We start from the raw sequence: 18,855 nt of genomic DNA on the forward strand, positions 1-18,855 counted from the left end.
GGTCAGCTTCAGAGCCGTGGTGAACACTCCCTGGCTGAGTGCACTGTGGAAAAGGTCCCTTCAAAATCACCTGATCTCAGCATTCATAGGACTGACAATCCCGTTTGTATCTATCAAGGTCACACATTGTAAATCTAGGTGTTATCACTCCATAGAAATGGCAAAAATAAAACTCATCCTTAATCGTGGACGATGAAGGCAATTAGCTCCACTCCTTGGCACCATTTCATCAGTCTAGTACTCCCAACCGCTGTTTGTCCTACATGTTTGTTACCCAGTGCAAGCTGGCTTCTCTTTTTTACCTGCATGAGGCGCTCCAACTGGTAAAATTTGCAATGCAAATCTTCAAAATTTTGCTTGAAGAGTTCCCTGAGACCATAGTCAAACATGATCTTGACCAGAACACTGAATGCCTGTTCTTCAGGCATCTGTAACAGACAATGGGGCAGGGGGTAAGAAGGGTCACAAAACACAGAGAGGTTTTCTTAGTACATTAAACTTACCCTTCTATAGTCCTACCAGGGAAGTTAGTGGGATGCGGAAGATCAGGTCTAGGGTTGCATTTCATATCATTCATTTACTCAGCCAAGAGATATTTAATGATGCTTACTCTGTGGTAGCACTGTGCCTGTCCTCAAGGAGTCTCCTATACAACTGGTATATAATAAATAGCTATATAATAATAACTAGTATATAATAACTGAGAAGCAAATTAGGGAGAAAGGTCAGTGAACACACAAGAACAGGAATACCTGCATCTGCTGAGGGAGTCAGGCATAGGCTAAAATGTTTAGGGACAACAGGATTTGAGCTGAGTAGAAGCAGGCTGATACATGCAGGTGTCACCTTTCCTGAATCATGAGACCTTTGTTTAATCATTGCCACTTAATTTTCTTCTTCATTATTAAAATCAAAGTTTGTTACACAAGAACTTTACACATTCTAAGTTTTGCAGTGATACTAAAAGTACTACAGTAACACTTGCAATAATGCTAAAAGCACTAAGAAAACCCTACTTCTATTTATAAATGGTGCCCATTCATTTATAATATCTGTACCTTCAGTAGCTTTATTTTTTTTAAATTTTTTGTTTATTTATTTATTTTTTGACAAGCAGAGTGGACAGTGAGACAGAGAGACAGAGAGAAAGGTCTTCCTTTGCCGTTGGTTCACCCTCCAATGGCCGCTGCGGCTGGCGCGCTGCGGCCGGCGCACCACACTGATCCGATGGCAGGAGCCAGGTGCTTCTCCTGGTCTCCCATGGGGTACAGGGCCCAAGCACTTGGGCCATCCTCCACTGCACTCCCTGGCCACAGCAGAGAGGTGGCCTGGAAGAGGGGCAACAGGGACAGAATCTGGTTCCCCGACCGGGACTAGAACCCGGTGTGCCGGTGCCACAAGGCGGAGGATTAGCCTAGTGAGCTGCGGCGCCGGTCAATAGCTTTATTAAAAAAAATTTCTGGGATAAGAGAGGGAGGAGATGTACAATTTGGGACATGCTCAATAGGACTTGCCTCAAATGGTGGAGTTAGAAATGTGCCAGGGGATTCCAATACAATCCCATCAAGGTGGTATGTACCAATGCCATCTCACTAGTCCAAGTGATCAATTCCAGTTCACAATTTATCACACTGATAGGTCTAAGAGTGAAAGGGATCACACAAACAAGACTAGTGTCTGAGAATACTAACTGATAGAATCAAAAAGGGAGAGAACGATCCAACATGGGAAGTGGGATACACAGCAGACTCATAGAATGGCAGACGTCCTAAACAGCACTCTGGCCTCAGAATCAGCCCTTAAGGCATTCGGATCTGGCTGAAGAGCCCGTAAGAGTATATTAGGCATGAAAAGCCAAGACACTCTGGTGCAAAAAAAAAAAAAAAAAAAAAAAAACAAACAAACAAAAAACAACCAAAATGAAAGATCTCTGTGAGAGCCCAGTAGAAAGAACGGGCCATCAAAGGAGGAGGTACCTTTCTCTGAAGGGAGGAGAGAACTTCCACTTTGACTATGACCTTGTCTAAATAAGATCGAAGTCAGCGAACTCAAGAGGCTTCCATAGCCTTGGAGATTACTGACGCCATAAAGAAGAGTGTCAAATTGTTAAGTCAACAACAGGAGTCACTGTGCACTTACTCCTCATGTAGGATCTCTGTCCTTAATGTGTTGTCCAATGTGAATTAATGCCATAACTAGTACTCAAACAGTGTTTTACACTTTATGTTCTGTGTGGTGCAAACTGATGAAATTCTTTACTTAATATATACTAAATCGATCTTCTGTATATAAAGATAATTGAAAATGAATCTTGATGTGAATGGAATGGGAGAGGGAGTGGGAGATGGAAGGGGTGCGGGTGGGAGGGAAGTTATGGGGGGGAAGAGCCATTGTAATCCATAAAGTGTACTTTGGAAAATTATATTTACTAAATAAAAGTGTTTATAATTAAAAAAAAAATAAAAACAAAAAAAAAAATTCTGGGGGCAGCACTGTGGCACAGTGGGTTAACCCTCTGCCTGCAGTGCTGGCAGCCTGTGTGGGCGCCAGCTCTGGTCCTGGCTGCTCCTCTTCCAGTCTAGCTCTCTGCTTTGGCCTGGGAAAACAGCAGAGGATGGCCCAAGTGCTTGGGCCTCTGCACCTGCCTGGGAGACCCAGAGGAAGCTCCTGGCTCCTGGCTTCAGATCAGTGCAGCTCGAGCCATTGCAGCCATTTGGGGAGTGAACCAGTGGAAGGAAGACCTTTCTCTCTGTCTCTCCCTCTCACTGTCTGAAACTACCTCTCAAATAAACAAATGAAATCTTTATAATTTTTTTTCCCTGAGGTCCTGACAAGATGTCTAGTTGGTACAGAAATGTTACTTAAGGTTTGGTGTGACTACAGCCAGTCTTCAACGAAGTCAGGACTTTAGGTGGCTTCTGCGGAGTGAGAGGTTGGAGAGGGGCTGATCCAGAAATCACAGGGTTAAGTGGAACTAAAGAGCAAACTAGATCCAGCAATGAACAAGGAGAACACAGCAGACTGTTACTGGGGCAGAAGACCTGATCTCTGAATTCTTTGTCACAGAAAGCACCTTCACTTTTCTACTTGTCAGCAGGACGCGACCCAACCCACAGCAGTGTTTCTGAAGCTAAGGAGCCCCTTTTCTCCAACACTGAAACCTGCACGGATGTGAAAACTATGGCAAGCAGCACAGACACAGAGGATCTGACCTGAAAACCCACTTTCAAGGGGTTCACATGCTTAAATGGGGATCTACATCCTTGGACTGATGATAAGAAAAAGACAACCCATGCAGGCTTTGTGATATATAAAGTCTGATTAAAACCACAACAAAAATTTTAAAGCTTAAGCTCCTTTTTAATAGCAGGTCAGACTCATATTTTTACATGACTAACCAACACCAACAAGCTGGGTTTACAGATAAAAAAAGAAAAATACGAAGTATTTTTGTTTCACTTGTGCTGCAATCAACACAAAACGGCTAAAACCTTTGAAAAGCTTCCCACTACTTAGAGAACCACCACCCAGACACCCAGACTTAGCCGCAAGGCCTTCCCTTGTGGTCTGTCTCTGCTCCATCTTTCTCCCGACTCCCGTCCCCTCAGGACGCTCCAGTCACGCTGTCCTCCTTTTGGCTCTTCCCATCCACTGCTTCCCCACCTTGTTCTGTTCCATTATGCTAGTGATGCTTTACTCTTGACTCTTACTTTTAAAATAATTTATTTTCATAACATAAAAAGAGGGAAAGCTAAGTGGCACAGAAAAACACAGAAGAGAATGATTCCCCTTCTCAATGTTCAGGGTATACCTTTCAAGGTTACCTCCTCACGGAAACCTGTAATCTAAACAAGGCTTGGTGACAAACTGCACCACCCTTAATTACACGATCACACCATGAGTGATGGTAGTAACGATGTAAGAGAGCTCTCCACAAAATGCATGGAAAATACACATTATCTTTTTTTTTTTAAAGATTTATTTATTTGAAAGAGTTACACAGAGAGAGCAGAGGCAGAGAGAGAGAGGCAGAGAGAGAGGGAGAGAGAGAGAGAGAGAGAGAGAGGGAGGGCGGGCACGCTGGACGGCTGCAAGGGCTGGAGCTGTGCCGATCCAAAGCCAGGAGCCAGGAGCTCCTTCCGGGTCCTGCACTCAAGTGCAGGGGCCCAAGGACTTGGGCCATCTTCTACTGCTTTCCCAGGCCATAGCAAAGAGCTGGATTGGAAGAGGAGCAGCCGGGTCTTGAATTGGCGCCCATATGGGATGCTGGCTCTTCAGGTCAGGGTGTTAACTCACTGCACCACAGAGCCGGCCCTGCACATTATCTTTTAGTTTCATTTTCCCATGAACTTTCTGAAACTCCTTGGGACTTGGATGATTATTGAGGAAAATGGGTGAAATTCACTAGCTCTGTACTGTGAGGATTGGGACTGTCTCCTTCTGATCTCCAGCCCAGTCTGGACCCTAAGAAATGCTCCCAAACTCTTTTCTGACAACACCTGTGTGGTATTCTTCTTGAACATTTTAACTTTAATCATATGAAAGGACTGACAAACTGAGAATGTGGAATATTGTACAACACAATTTGTCTTAATTTTTCAAATATCAACAGCACAAAATGCAAAACTGGCTAGGGGACAGTCTGGGTCAGAAAAATGACAATATTCAAAAGTAATGTTTAGGGGTCGGCACTGAGGCATAGTGGGTAAAGCTGCTGCCTGCAGCGCCGGCATCTAGGTGCTGTTTCGAGTCCCAGCTTCTCCACTTCCAATCCAGCTCTCTGCTGTGGCCTGGGAAAGCAGTGGAAGAGGGCCCAAGTCCTTGGGCCTTGCACCCAAGTTGGAGACCAGGAAGAAGCTCCTGGCTCCTGGCTTCAGATCGGTGCAGCTTTGGCTACTGCAGCCAACTGGAGAGTGAAGCAGCGGATGGAAGACCCCTCTCTCTGCCTCTGCCTCTCTGCCTTTCAAATAAATAAATAAATCTTAAAAAAAATAAAAAAATAAAAGTAATGTTTAATTCTTCACTTGTTTTAGGTTAGAGCATGAAGCAGACATTTGGGGAAAAATTGATGCAGGGGGCCAGGGTTGTGGTATAGCAGGTTAACCTGCTGCTTGCAGCACCAGCATTCCATATGGGCACTGGTTTCAGTCCTGACTGCTCCACTTCTGATTCAGCTCCCTGCTAATGTGCCTGGGTAAAGCAGCGGATGGCCCAAGTGCTTGGGCCCCTACACTCATGTGGGAGACCCAGATGAAGCTCTTGGCTCCTGGTTTTGGCCTGGCCCGGTCCAGGCTATTGTAGCCATTTGGTGAACCACCAGATGGAAGGCCTCTCTGTCTCTCCCTCTCTCTAACTCTGCCTTTCAAAAAATAAAATTGAACACAGGCTGTATCAGACACTACTGAACGACAGTGGAATTTCCTGGATGTACAAGGTGCTACGGCCATGTTACAGGATGCCCTTGTCCTTAGCAAACACAGGCACAGGTGTAAACAAGTCAAGTAGCTGGATGCTTGCTACTTACTTTTTTTTTCTTTTTTACTTTTTGACAGGCAGAGTGGACAGTGAGAGAAAGGTCTTCCTTTTGCCATTGGTTCACCCTCCAAGGGCCGCCGCAGCTGGCGCGCTGCGGCCGGCGCACCACACTGTTCTGAAGGCAGGAGCCAATTGCTTCTCCTGGTCTCCCATGGGGTGCAGGGCCCAAGCACTTGGGCCATCCCCCACTGCACTCCCTGGCCACAGCAGAGAGCTGGCCTGGAAGAGGGGCAACCGGGACAGAATCCGGCACCCCGACCGGGACTAGAACCTGGTGTGCCGGCGCTGCTAGGCGGAGGATTAGCCTGTTGAGCCATGGCGCCGGCGCTACTTACTTTCAAAAAATAATTTCAAAGATTAATTTTTATTCAGTAAGAAAGAAAATGTGTATGGGTATGCAGAAAACAAAAAATGATACACAAAGAGACAAAGCAGTACAGAAAATATTAATTCATAAATTAGGTAACACTGTATGTGGGTGTTAATTTTTTTTTCTAATTTTCATGTGGATTTGGAAGAAAAAATCAGACAGTTGGAAGGTAGAGATCTTTGTTGAATATGCGAATGCATGAGTCAATGAATAAAATGGCACTAAAGAAAGCCAACTTCTCTGCACAATACATTCCCTGACAAATATCATTCACAGTTGCTACCTCAGAGAAGACAAAATGTCCCCCAAGGGTCCAGCCAACACTAACGTCCATTCAATGTTCCTCGTAATAAGAAGCAAGCCAATCTTTGTACTAGTTTTCAACATTGCCATTTATTTTCATGCTTCCCTTCCTCTAAGACATAAGGGGAAGTTTCCAGGATTAGGAGCTAAAACTTACCTCTAAGAATCTGGTCAAACCCAAACTCTCAAGCCCAGGCTAGTACAACGTGAGACAGGACATGTGTGAGTTGTAACGGAGACCTAATTACTCACATGGAGGAGCAGCACAGCAGCAAGAAATGACTGGCCCTGGCAATAGCCAATCTCTTCATCATACACAGAGTAAGCCTGCGGAAAAAGAATGCATAAGTGTGAATCAAAGTAGCCACTCATGGGCCATGGCTGTCCTATGGGACTTAGAGCACAAGAGCTTGGAGGGTGCTAGCCGCATTCTGATGATCAATAAATGATGTCAGTACCTCTCCGCTGTCCCAATTCGTTTTTTTATAAAGAAACAAAACTGTCATCATGCCACATCTTATGCCAGGGAGTAGAGAAGATTAAACATATTTGCTTGAGGGCTAAAAAAAAGGTTCTAACATTGTGCTTTCCCTCTGCTTAGGGTATCTTTTTCTTTTGTTTCTGCCTGAAAAAATGTATTCATTTCTGGCCCCAAACATACTCTATTCCCCCAGAATTAATCACTCTTTACTCCATGCCTCTCTGGCAGCTGATACACATGCCTGGTTATTACAGAATTTACCACCCTGCATGTTAAATGTCATCTGCCCTCCTGGACTGTGAACTTCCTGAGGACTGGGGTGATGTATTGCTCAGCCTCACATACGGCCAGCACTCACCAACATCATTAACGTTATTCATCTTTCTGGGAAAAAGTCTTTTGGCAAAGACACCAAAACACAATTCTTTCCACAATGCTGGTAATAACTTTTCTGCTAAGAGGGATTACTCCGAACCCATCCGTGGGTTCCTCTAGAATTCTAATTTTCATTTTTCTTGGCAACAGGTGATTTCTACCCATCTCCTCTGAACATTATCTTGAATAGAAAACTAACACATAACATTTCTCATGCTTTTACTCTCCAGTTCTTCAGCTGGTTTTCAGAGCTGTTTTTATGATTAATATTTGTAGTTATCCTGTAAACCGTGGAAAGCAAATTCCTGTATACTGAAGATGTTACTCTTTTGTGTGACAAATTTATGTCTGGTGAAGCTCCCTTTATTCTCACTTATTTTTGTGTGAAGGTTCCTATGTCCTGTGAATTGGCTATGTTGAGAATTTATCTCCTAACAAAACATGATGTCAGTATGTATCAGATGATAATTAAGTTAATTTATAAATGGATTTTATTATTACCTTTTGGTGAAATTATAGCTTCTAAAACTACATACAGTCATGCTTTCATAAATTCAAGTAGAATTCAAAGTAATCCTGTTACACCTTCCAATTCACAACAGTTCATCTAATGAGGGGGCTACAGGACGAGAAACACACACAGCTTCCCAAAGCCAAGACCTGTAAAGAGGGTTTTGGAAATGATCTGTTTGTAGTACAATAAGACACCTCGCAAGTTTATAAAAATTACATGTTAATGTCAAGGTTGTTAAGACTGTGTTAAAAACCAGCAATACATGCTAATACAGCTCTTTGGAAAGTAGTTTTGCAATGTCTTTGAAGATACATGGATCAAGAGTTTACTGGTAGGAAAGAACAGAGGATTCAGAGTACGTCAGAGCTGACCCGGGCTGACATCCCACAATCACTACTGTCTACGTCTGGATTACCTGTATGCTCTATCTGTAAGACGAGAATGAACACAATGCATGTCGAAGAGCTGACGTGCATTTTCATTCAGCCCTCTCCAGTCCTCTCATGTAGACTGCTCAGTGTATAACTTAATCAATTACATAGCAGGGCGAAAATGCCTTGAATTACCACTGGAGAAAGTGGAGTAGGGGGCACTGTTGCTGTGGCACAGCAGGTTAGTCTGCCACCTGCAGTGCTAACATCCCATATGGGCACCGGTTTGGGTCCTGGCTGCTCCACTTCCAATATAGCTCCCTGCTAATGAGCCTGGGAAAGCAGTAACATGGTCCAAGTGCTTGGGCCCCTGCATCCACATGGGAGACTTGGAGAAAGCTCCTGGCTTCAACCTGGCCCTACCCCAGATGTTGTGGCCATTTAAGGAATGAACCAGCAGATGGAAGATCTGTTTCTTCCTCTCTCTCTGTGGCTCTGACTTTCTAGTAGAATAAAGTAAAAATAAAAAAATAAAATAAAAAAAAAAAAGAAGAAGAAAGAAAATGGAGGAGAGTGTTATTTTTCAGGCTAAGATACTTAAGGACTGCAAGTATGTATTTTTTTAAGATTTATTTATTTATTTGAAAGGCAGAGTTACAGAGAGACAGAAGCAGAGAGAGAGAGAGGTGTGTGTCATGTATCTGCTGAGAGAGAGAGAGAGAGAGAGATGTGTCATACACCTGCTGGTTCACTCCCCAACTGGCCGCAATGGCCAGAGCTGTGCCGATCTGAAGCCAGGATCCAGGAGCTTCCTCCAGATCTCTCATGTGGGTGCAGAGTCTCAAGAATTTGGGCCATCTTCCACTGCTTTCCTAGGCCATAGCATAGAGCTGGATCGGAAGTGGAGCAGCAAGACTTGAACTGGCGTCCCTATGGGATGCCGGCACTGCAGGTGGTAGCTTTACCTGCTATGCCACAGCACCAACCCCAGCAAATGTGTATTTAAGGGGTGAAAGTATGACACATTTGGGAAATGTTTTGGAGTATAAGGTTCATGAGGGCTGTAATAAAACATGGGGAAAAATGGTATTTCCGTGATTCATCAATACTTAAGGAGCATCTACTATCTGCTAAGCTCTGTGCCGAGTGCCACAGAAGCTACCATATGTAAGAAATGATTCCTGCCTTAAGAACTCTACAGTTTACTGGGGCAAATTAGACAAATTAACCAGAGTACAGTGTGAAGTTCAATGTCACTGAAGCATAAAATATCTAGGGAATAAGCAGTAAGGGATAAACTTGCATATATTATAAAATGCATTCAGTGCTAAGCTTGGAATCTAGAATCAAAAAATGAGCCAAGAATTTTTTATTTGATTCTGTGTGTTATAAGGCAGCACTAAATACTTTTGTGAAGAACAGAAACAACCTAATTCTGGGGCCAACGTGGAACAAATAATAAACAGGTTAGAAACCAAAAATAAGATAATTCAAGGCAGCTTTTGTAAAAGAGTCAGCAACATAAGATAACAACATACAGCAGGGCAGTGAAAAGATGGAAAAAGACAGCTATGAGAGAGATCATAGAAAACCAATCTGGCCAAAGAAAACTGACAGAAATAATTATATCCTCAGCAAGACAACAGCATGGAGGAAAAAAGGAGGACTGAATGTAATGTAGATCTTATTGGATCTTAATTCTAACCAATCATATAAAAACATTCAGGGAAATCTGACTATGGAGTGGCTACTGGGTGGTATAGATGGGTAATGATGTTACCTTCTAGAGATGCACGTTACAGAATTTAGGGTCATGATGTCTGAAATTTCTGTAGAGTCAGACAGAAAATAATGAAGGAGTTGGTGAGGAAGTGCAGAGATGAAAGCATAATCAGTACGGTAAAAAGTCAAGAACAACTCAAGAGTGCTGCGAGGAAGATCATCGTGACATAGGAACTAGTAGAGTTCAGTGGGGTTAGGACTAGGGGACGAAGGACCGGGGCAGTGAAAATGGGGTTCTACTCTGGGAAAAGGTGAAAGTTAGCTCAAGTGACTGCTTAAATGGGAAACACAGCTGTGAAGTACCTTACAAAGGATGATTAGAAGATTAGGACAGAAATCATAGTTTTGTGTGTCCCACTGGAAAATTAAAAATTAAACCTAGGGAATAATTCCTTAAACACTAATAGTCATTACAGTTTAAACCATCTACTTTATCACTGAGAGCCCATCCTTTATTGGCAGCCTGTCCTGAAACAATAGTCAAGTTTTGCCTTCTCAATCACAATACTAAGTTCTTACAGAACATGTCTCATGTATGGTTTGTACTTGACCACTCAGAAGCTGCTACATAGATACTTGGGGAAAAACACTACAGACTAGTTCTGAGGAGAGGTGAAGGTTGGAAAACCCTAGTACCAACTTCTCCTTTTATTCCTTACAGCTTTGATTGACCAAAATCTACAAATGAGCCACTGAAATGTAATTTCTGTTACAGCGTTCAGATGCAGACGTTCTGACAGAGCTGGTGTTCACCACCATGTATTACGCTGCAGGGCTGCATTCCCAGTGCCGCGCGGTAAGACGCTGCTCTCATCGCTTAGACACTAGGAATACAGAAGCGCAGCTTGCAGGGGCACAGAGTTCAGAGGCTGACAACATAAAACTGATTCTGAAAGTCCAAATATGGGGCCTGGAAATCCTAATTAAAGAAGAAGAGAAAAAAAAAGTCTGCCATTTAATTGCACATTATTTCTCACGCTTTCATGAGCCTAAACTTGTGTTGTTAGCTTTCATTTTACAAAGTCTTCTCTCTCCTTTTTTGCACTCGTGACCATCAAATACAAATTACATTCTGCAGTTATCTTTTATATAGCATCAAAGAACCAGAAACACGACCACTACTCAGAGTTGTTTATTTTTAAAGCATGAAATACCTTGCATATTTTATATAAGGAATCCTGCCCATCTCCTCCTGTGTCCTTAAAGTAGTCATGGGCTGGGAATGTCCGATTAATGTCCCGAGTGATGGCACTGTCCTGCGGGGACTCCTGTGGAAACACGAGGAAAGAGGAGGCTTTAGCTGGGTCAATCACATAAACACTTACTCAGGTGTGTGCAGCAAAGGTCCTCTCCGCCACATGCTTTAGAATGTTGCAAAGACATCCACACACATGTGCCCAAAGCTGCTGCCCCTGTGGGGACCAACCAGACGTGAAGGGGGGAAGAAGAGGGAACCACCTGTTTCTTTCTGTGCACCTCATGGAACATTCCATTCTGGAGCAAAGATGTATAGCTGGTGTACTTTCTATTGTAAGAGGGAAAGCGTGTGATTAAAAATGAATTTCCCATGAAAAAATACTCAAGCTAACCTCAAAAAAAGGTTACAAAGTGCTGTTAGAAAAAACTGGGTACAGGGGCTGGCATTGTGGCCAGTGGGCTAAGTCACCATCTGATACCAGCATCCCATAGGTGCAGTGATTCCTATCTTGGATGCTCCTCTTCTGATCTAGTTCCATGCTAATATGCCTAGGAAAGCAGTGGAAGATGGACAAAGAGCTTGGGCCACCACCACCACATAAGAGACCAGGTAGAAGCTCCTGGCTTCAGCCTGGCCTAACCCTGGCTGTTGCGGCCATTTGGGGAGTGAACCAGTGGATGGAAGACCTCTCTCTCTCACTCTTTAACTCTAACTTTCAAATAAATAAATGCCCACAACCACCCAAACAAAAAACCGTGGATCCATAAATTGCTGTTTTAATGAATCCTTTGGCATAAAGCCCATGTACAAGTTCTCAAATGGAAAGAGAAGTCCATTAATTGCCGTTTGTCCTAGGAGCAAATGGCCTAAGAATGCACACAGTAATCAATTCAATATAAAACAAGATCAATAAATGTCAAGAGATTCAGACTATTGGAAAATAGCCTTTACTTCTGCCAGTGGAGAACACTGTCTTCTCGGTTATAATCAGTTAACTAAAATTGCACAAATAGCAGTAACATCAGCAATCCTTCATAAAACATCAAGCACAAAGTTATTTCAACAATTTCCCCTTGTCTAATTTCATTTGCCCACATGCTGAAGAATTAAAGCACAGAAACATGACTTTCTACTGTAACAATGCATTGTCTTCATAATTAAGGCAACTTAGTTAACCACATAGTTAAGATCCTCCTTGGTGAGACCATTCACCAGCACACCCACCTAGAACACCATACTCCTGCTTTAAGTTGAAAACTTCTGTTATCTAGTAATTTCTCTAGTCTTTCAGGTGATGTTCCCAGGACCACAAACATTTTATGGTTGTGAGCTCTGACTGACTTTTAAAGTCTATACGCTTTCTTAACAAGTTAGCTATTGCTATCTTCAAAGACACTGCCAAACTGCTTTTCAAAGAGTTTTTTTTTTAAATTTATTTATTTGAAAGGCGGAGTTAGAGAGGCAGTGGCAGAGAGAGAGAGAGAGAGAGAGAGAGAGAGAGAGAAGTCTTTCATCCACTGGTTCACTCCCCAAATGGTCACAAAGGAGCCAATCCAAAGCCAGGAGCCTGGAGCTTCTTCTGGATCTCCCATGTGGGTATAGGGGTCCATGGACTTGGGCCATCTTCTACTGCTTTCCCAGGCCATAGCAGGGAGCTGGATCAGAAGTGGAGCAGGCGGGACTCACACTGGTGGCCATATGGGATGCTGACACTGCAGGCAGCAGCTTTACTTGCGATGCCACAGTGCTGGCCCCCAAAGAGCTTCATTAGTATATATGTAATTATTAGTTATTAACATAATCTTAATAGTTAAGACAGCTCAGTACTGTAGTAATCCTTGATAAAAGGAAAAAAATCTAAGGTGAAACTCAAGACTATAGCAGCTCACTGCATGGTAGCAGCCTCCAGGTGGCAGCACATTCCTGAGCTAGGAATAGGGACGCCTGTAAGCAGAGGAGAGACAAGAGTAAAACTGTGAGGAGGGCAAAGTGGCTATAATTTGTAAGGCAGAGGACTGGAGAGGAAGAAGATAAACAGACACCTACAGAGCTACCTAGGTGTCCTATGAGCCCTGAATCTTAAAAAAAAAAGAAAAGATGAACTGGCCACTTTATCAAGATTAAAAATCTTACAATTCAAAAGCCACTGTTAAAAATTAACAGTAACAACAAAAAAGGTCAATCACAAACTAGCACAAAAGATCTATAAAACAATTTCATAATGGGGTTGTATTCAGAATATATAACCCTTAAAATGAGGCAAACAAAAAATAAAAGGAGAATTAAACAGATACTTCACATAAGATATACTCATGACAAATGAGCACTTGAAAAGATGTCAACATTATTAGTCATTGGGAAATACAAATTAAAACCACAAAGAGATTCTAGAACATCCCCACCAAATGTTAAAATTAAAGAGATCAAGTGTAGTCCACAGATGTGAAATAGCTAGAATTCCCAAACACTGGTAGTAGAAATATAAAATGATACAAATGCTTAGAAAGACTTGGTAGTTTCTTGTAACATTAAACACAGACTTATAATAACCTAGTGATTCCATTCCTAGTATTTGAGAGAAATGAAAATATAAAAGTATGAAAAGATTTAGCCTTTAATGTTCACAAGAGCTTCCTTTTTTAAAAGATTTATTTTATTTATTTGAAAGGCAGAATTATAGGGAGGGGGAGAAGGAGCGATATCTTTCATTTGCTGGTTCATTCCCCAAATGGCCACAACAGCCAGGGCTGGGGCAGACCGAAGTCAGGAGCCAAGAGCTTCTTCCAGGTCTCTCACATGTTTACTGGGGCCCAGGTATTTGAGCCATCTTCTACTGCTTTCCCAGGCGCATTGGCAGGGAGCTAGATAGGAAATAGAGCAGCCAGGACTTGAACCGACGACGCTGGGACTGGAGGCAACAGGTTTACCCACTACACCACAACACTACCCCTCAGCTTAATTTCTTAAAAAAAAAAAAAAAAGTTTATATATATTTTCATTTGCTTGAAAGGCAGAGTGAATGAGAGAGGGTGGGAGGAAGAAGAAATATCTCCATCCACTGGATCACTCCCCAACTGCTCACAATGCCCAGAACTTGGCCAGGCTGAAGTCAGGGATCAGGAACTCCATCTGAGTTTCCAGGTGGATGGTAGGGGCTCAAGCACTCGAGCCATCATCTACTGCCTTCCAGAACGCATTAGCAGGAAGCTGTATCAGAAGCAGAGTAGTGGAATTTGAACCAACTATCTGATTTGGGATATAGGCGTTCCAGGCAACAGCTTAACCTGCTGCATCACAATGCCCACTTCAAGTTTCATTCTTAAGAGCAAAACTAGAGAGCCTGGCATTGTGGTGTAGCAAAAGCTGCCCCCGCAGTGCTGGCGTCCCATTAGGTGTCAGTTTGTGTCCCAGCTGCTCCACTTCCAGTCTAGCTCTTTGCTAAGGGCCTGAGGAAGCAGCAGAAAATGGCCCAGGTACTTGAGCCTCTGCCACCTAGTGGGAGATACGGATGGAACGCATGACTTTGGTGTTCGGTTTAGTAGTTAAGACACTTCTAGGGAAGTCAACATCGTAGGGCCTGGGTTCAAGTGCTGGCACCATTTCCCATTCCGGCTTCCTCTAAGGTACACCCCAGGAGGCAGCAGTGATGGCTCATGGCCTTGAGTCTTTCCCACCCAGGTGGAGACCTGGATTGAGTCTGTGCTCCTGGATTTTGTCTGGCCCCGGACTTGGATGTTGTGGGCATATTAGAACTGAACTAGTGTGAGGAAGATTTCTCTGTCTCTTTGCCTCTCAAATAAATATAAATAAATAAATATTTTTAAAAAGACATTTATTTGAGAGGCAGAGTTACAGACAATGAGGAGAGAGAGAGAGAGGTCTTCCATTCTCTGGTTTACTCCCCAAATGGTTGCAAAAGCCAGGGCTGGGCCAATATGAAGCCAGGAGCTTCTTTTGGGCCTCCCATGCAGGTGCAGCAGCCCAAGCACTTGGGCCATCTTCTACTGCTTTCCTAGGCTATTAACAGGGAGCTAGATTGGAAGTGGAGCAGCTGGGACTTGAACCAGTGTCCATATGGGATGCTGGCAACACAGACAGAGGGTTAACCTACTACACTGTGGTGTCGGACCTGTAAATGAATATTTTAAAAAAGAAAAATAGGCGAGCAGTACATACATCTGGAAAGGAATTGTATTCAATATATATGGAGAAGGGGTGCTGAAAGAAAAAATTAATAAAATGGGACAAAAACGTGAACTGCCTTGACAAATGAAAATATACAAATGCAAATAAGTAAATGAAAAGGTTATTACCAGGTAAATGCCAATCTGAAGATAGTAACTTAATCAAATGAAGAATGGGAAGTCATAATTTTAATTTCAAAACATTAAAGGAAGATGATCTAATTTAATTAAATAATTTTGGAGAGGTTTTTTACGTTGAAAAAAAAAAAAAGGGACTTCAAGCACTAAAACAAAAAGTAAATTTTTCACTGATAAAACTTTCCAGAGGCAATGAACATATTATTGACCTATATTCAGAATGCAATTACAATTATTATGGAAAAGTTCATTAATTCTATTTTTGAAAGGTATCTCCACTTGAACTACATCTACACCTCTAAAGAGAATTATTTTTCAAAAAAATGATTTATTTATTTGAAAGTCAGAGTTTGGGGTGGGGAGAAAGAGAGAGGGAGGTTTTCTATCTGCTAGTTCACTCCCCAGATGGCTGCAATGGCTGGGGCTAAGCCAGGCCAAAGCCAAGAGCCAGGAGCTTTATTTGTGTTTCCCACCAGAAGGCAGGGACCCAAACACCTGGGCCATCTTCTGCTGCTTTCCCAGGCCATTAGCAGGGTGCTGGATCAGAAGTAGAGCATCCAGGATACGAACTGGATGCCAGTGTTGTAGGCAGCCACTTCACTGGCTATGCCACAATGCCAGCCGCATAAGAATTCTTATTTTTAAAAGCTCTCAGATGAATTTACTCTAGGAATCCTATAAAACAAAAGTAGAAGCTCTGAAATACGCTAAGATTGTGGCTTAGGACAAACACAACAGTTTGAAAATTAGATTGAGAATGAAGAGTAATATGAAAAGATTCAGAATATTTATATCAGCTGTATCACTCATACTAGAACGATGATGGAGAAGAAAACCTGAAAAAGGATACCGTTAAGAGAAGTATGATTTAAAACTAACAAAAACCTGAAAACATTCTCTCACTCATCAGTTCTCATCCCTGTGGTATTCCTTATCTGCTGATCATGACAATCATCCTAGAACGAGGGGTAAAATATCCTTGAGTTAAGGTCAGTTTGAAAATTCACACGCTGGATTTTTGAAGCCTTCAAGAATGGTAACAAATAGAGGAGTTCCATGTGAACCACTTGCTTAAAATATTTGGTCTTAGGAAATATGCTGCAGAACTTGGAATAAGTCCATTTAACTAGCCAGAGGCTAAGCTGTATAAAAATGATCCAGAATTTCTAACAATGACGAATTTAGTAAGTTCCTCTCAGAATGACATCATTAAATGTGAAAAGGTTCTGAAAACAAAATGTAGCAATATTATGGATGATTCCTTCCTAAGACAATCCAGCGAAGAGCTTTTGCAAAATACCCAAACCAAGTGCTTATAAAATTAAACTTTAAACAATGTGTATTCCCTTTATTTCTAAGAAGTTAAAAGCAGACACAGGTGATGTAGGGAGCTTGCTGGAGCCACACATGTTGGAGAACAGTATCTGTGGCTCCACGGATCAAGTGAACCAAATACATCCTTTCAATCAGGCTGTAGTAAGATGGCTTAACAGATAACAAGTTCTACAAACTACTTAAGGAACAAGGCAGAGATGGAAACCTCCAAAAAACAAGCCTATGAAGGGCAAAACTACCATCCTGAAAATTACTAATGTTACCATCCTGAAAATTACTAATGTTATGGCAGGAGTGTTTTTTGATCATCTGGTTTTAACTGCTTCATCTGCCTCCAAGAAAAACATCTTTCAACTCTGTAAGAAACTAAGATGACACTGGATTGTGGAGTACTGACAACCTAGAAACTTTTTCTGTAAAGGTCCAGTCTGTAAAATATTCTGGGCCATCAACTACTACAATCACTCAACTCTCCCTTAGAACAATCATTGGAGATAGGTAAAATGAGCACTGCTGTGTTCTAACAACACTGAATTTCACATACAACAGACACACTGAGTTTGGACCCCAAACAGTAGTTTACCTACCCTAACTCTAAATATACAGTACAGTAATCTGCCATGGACAACATAACCAGTGAGATGATTTTTGTTATGATTTTAAATATATTGACATACTGTTTGTTTTGTCTGCACAAACTGTCACAAATAAGCTGCAATAACTTGTAATCTACATTCCTTGGAATATATGCTTTTTTCTTGTTATTGTCTAAAATGTTTGCTGCATTTTACAAGTCAGTTCTTCAAAAGACTGTATATGCAATATAGTAAAGATTTCAATGACATCTTATAATCATAGTAGCATAAGGTCCCTAATAGTTCAAGCAGTAAAATAAACATTATATACAATTCAAAAATTTTAAGCACACACCAGACACACATGAATTAGACTCACTAAAATGAAAAGAAATAACACATGTTGGTGAGGTTATGAAACACATGGAACTCTCAATTGTTGGTAATGGGCATCTAAAAATGATACAACCAACCACCTTGGTACATTACATGGCAGTGTTGCTGCCACCCATGTGGGAGACTAGGTGGAGTATCTGGCTCCAGACAGAAATGTTGCAGACATTAAGGGAGTGAACCAGCCAACAGGACTCTTCTCCATCTGGCTCTCTGACTCACACATATATATCAACATTCACACATATATACATGCATACACAAATACACATTTATTTATCTTAATGTTCAACAAAAGCCTATGGTAACAGGTATCAGAGTGGTTACCCTGGTGACAGTAGTGGGAAATCCAACAGAAAGGTACATGAGAAATTTCTGAGATGATAGAAATGTTTATTTTTTCTTTGGTGGCTAAAAGACATTTACAACTGGCAATACTTCTCAAACAGAATCCTTAATTTTATCATATGTAAATTACACTGCAATAGTATCTAGAAGCAACAAGCACACCTCGCATTTAGACCTTGGTTTCCAATATCATGTAGTAAGAAAATGAACCAGGGTTGATTCTAGGACTGGGGAAGGAAATATACAAGTTAAGCCAAGAACATCATTTGGTCCAGAAAATAAAACAGTGCTCACCTCTGCTGCTCCACCACAAGGAAAACAAACCTACACGGAAAGGAGTGTGTCAGACACACACGGGAGCCAACTCAAAAAGTTCCTAGTGATAGAAATCGCACAATTTGAGCAAATAAACAAAGTGGTACTCATTTATAACTGAAAGTATAAAGAAAATACATAGGAGTCTAACGTAAGTAAATGGCTGAGTTGATAAATAAACAGGGAGAAGATTCCCCTGCAGAGGAATCCCAAGCAACTTCTGAGGATCCTCCACCCTCAGGGAAAAGGAGCACGGCCTGCCTCTGAAGTCTGGGCTAAACAGAGGGACTGACTTCAGAGGAGTACAGCACAGAACGGGACTGGGGACAAGGAACAACTTTACAACGGCAAAGCCTGACTTGACCTCAATCAGATGGTGATCAGTCATGCTGGCAGCACGTACCCCTCACACGCTGTCACGGAAACAGCACTGCGCCTCTGTGTTCTTTCCCTGCAACACTCCCGACGCTTGTGAAAAGCACCAAACAGACTGTACTTGAGGGACAGTATAGAAAATACCCGACCTGTATTCCCTAAAACTATCAAAGTCATCAACAACAAGGAAAGGCCAAGAAAGGCATAAGGAGATATCAGTACTAAACTTGAGGCAATATCCTGGGTAGATTCCTGGTACAGAA

General features: G+C 42.1%; 1 protein-coding gene and 1 pseudogene across 4 annotated transcripts in view; one reads left to right on the forward strand and one right to left on the reverse strand.

Moving 5' to 3' along the window:
* RABGAP1 (RAB GTPase activating protein 1) overlaps window positions 1–18,855 on the reverse strand; it is a 188,919-nt gene that overhangs the window by 29,145 nt on the left and 140,919 nt on the right. For all 4 annotated transcript variants that reach the window (XM_062207601.1, XM_062207597.1, XM_062207598.1 and 1 more), the window contains 3 exons: window positions 10,886–10,999; window positions 6,461–6,535; window positions 303–428 (listed from right to left, as the gene is read on the reverse strand). In XM_062207601.1, the coding sequence (XP_062063585.1) occupies window positions 303–428; window positions 6,461–6,535; window positions 10,886–10,999 (315 nt within the window). The remainder of the gene's footprint in view (window positions 1–302; window positions 429–6,460; window positions 6,536–10,885; window positions 11,000–18,855) is intronic.
* Window positions 15,444–16,748, forward strand: LOC133771286 (COP9 signalosome complex subunit 2-like; annotated as a pseudogene).

Source organism: Lepus europaeus, chromosome 12, assembly GCF_033115175.1.
Source record: "Lepus europaeus isolate LE1 chromosome 12, mLepTim1.pri, whole genome shotgun sequence".
Taxonomy (NCBI): domain Eukaryota; kingdom Metazoa; phylum Chordata; class Mammalia; order Lagomorpha; family Leporidae; genus Lepus; species Lepus europaeus.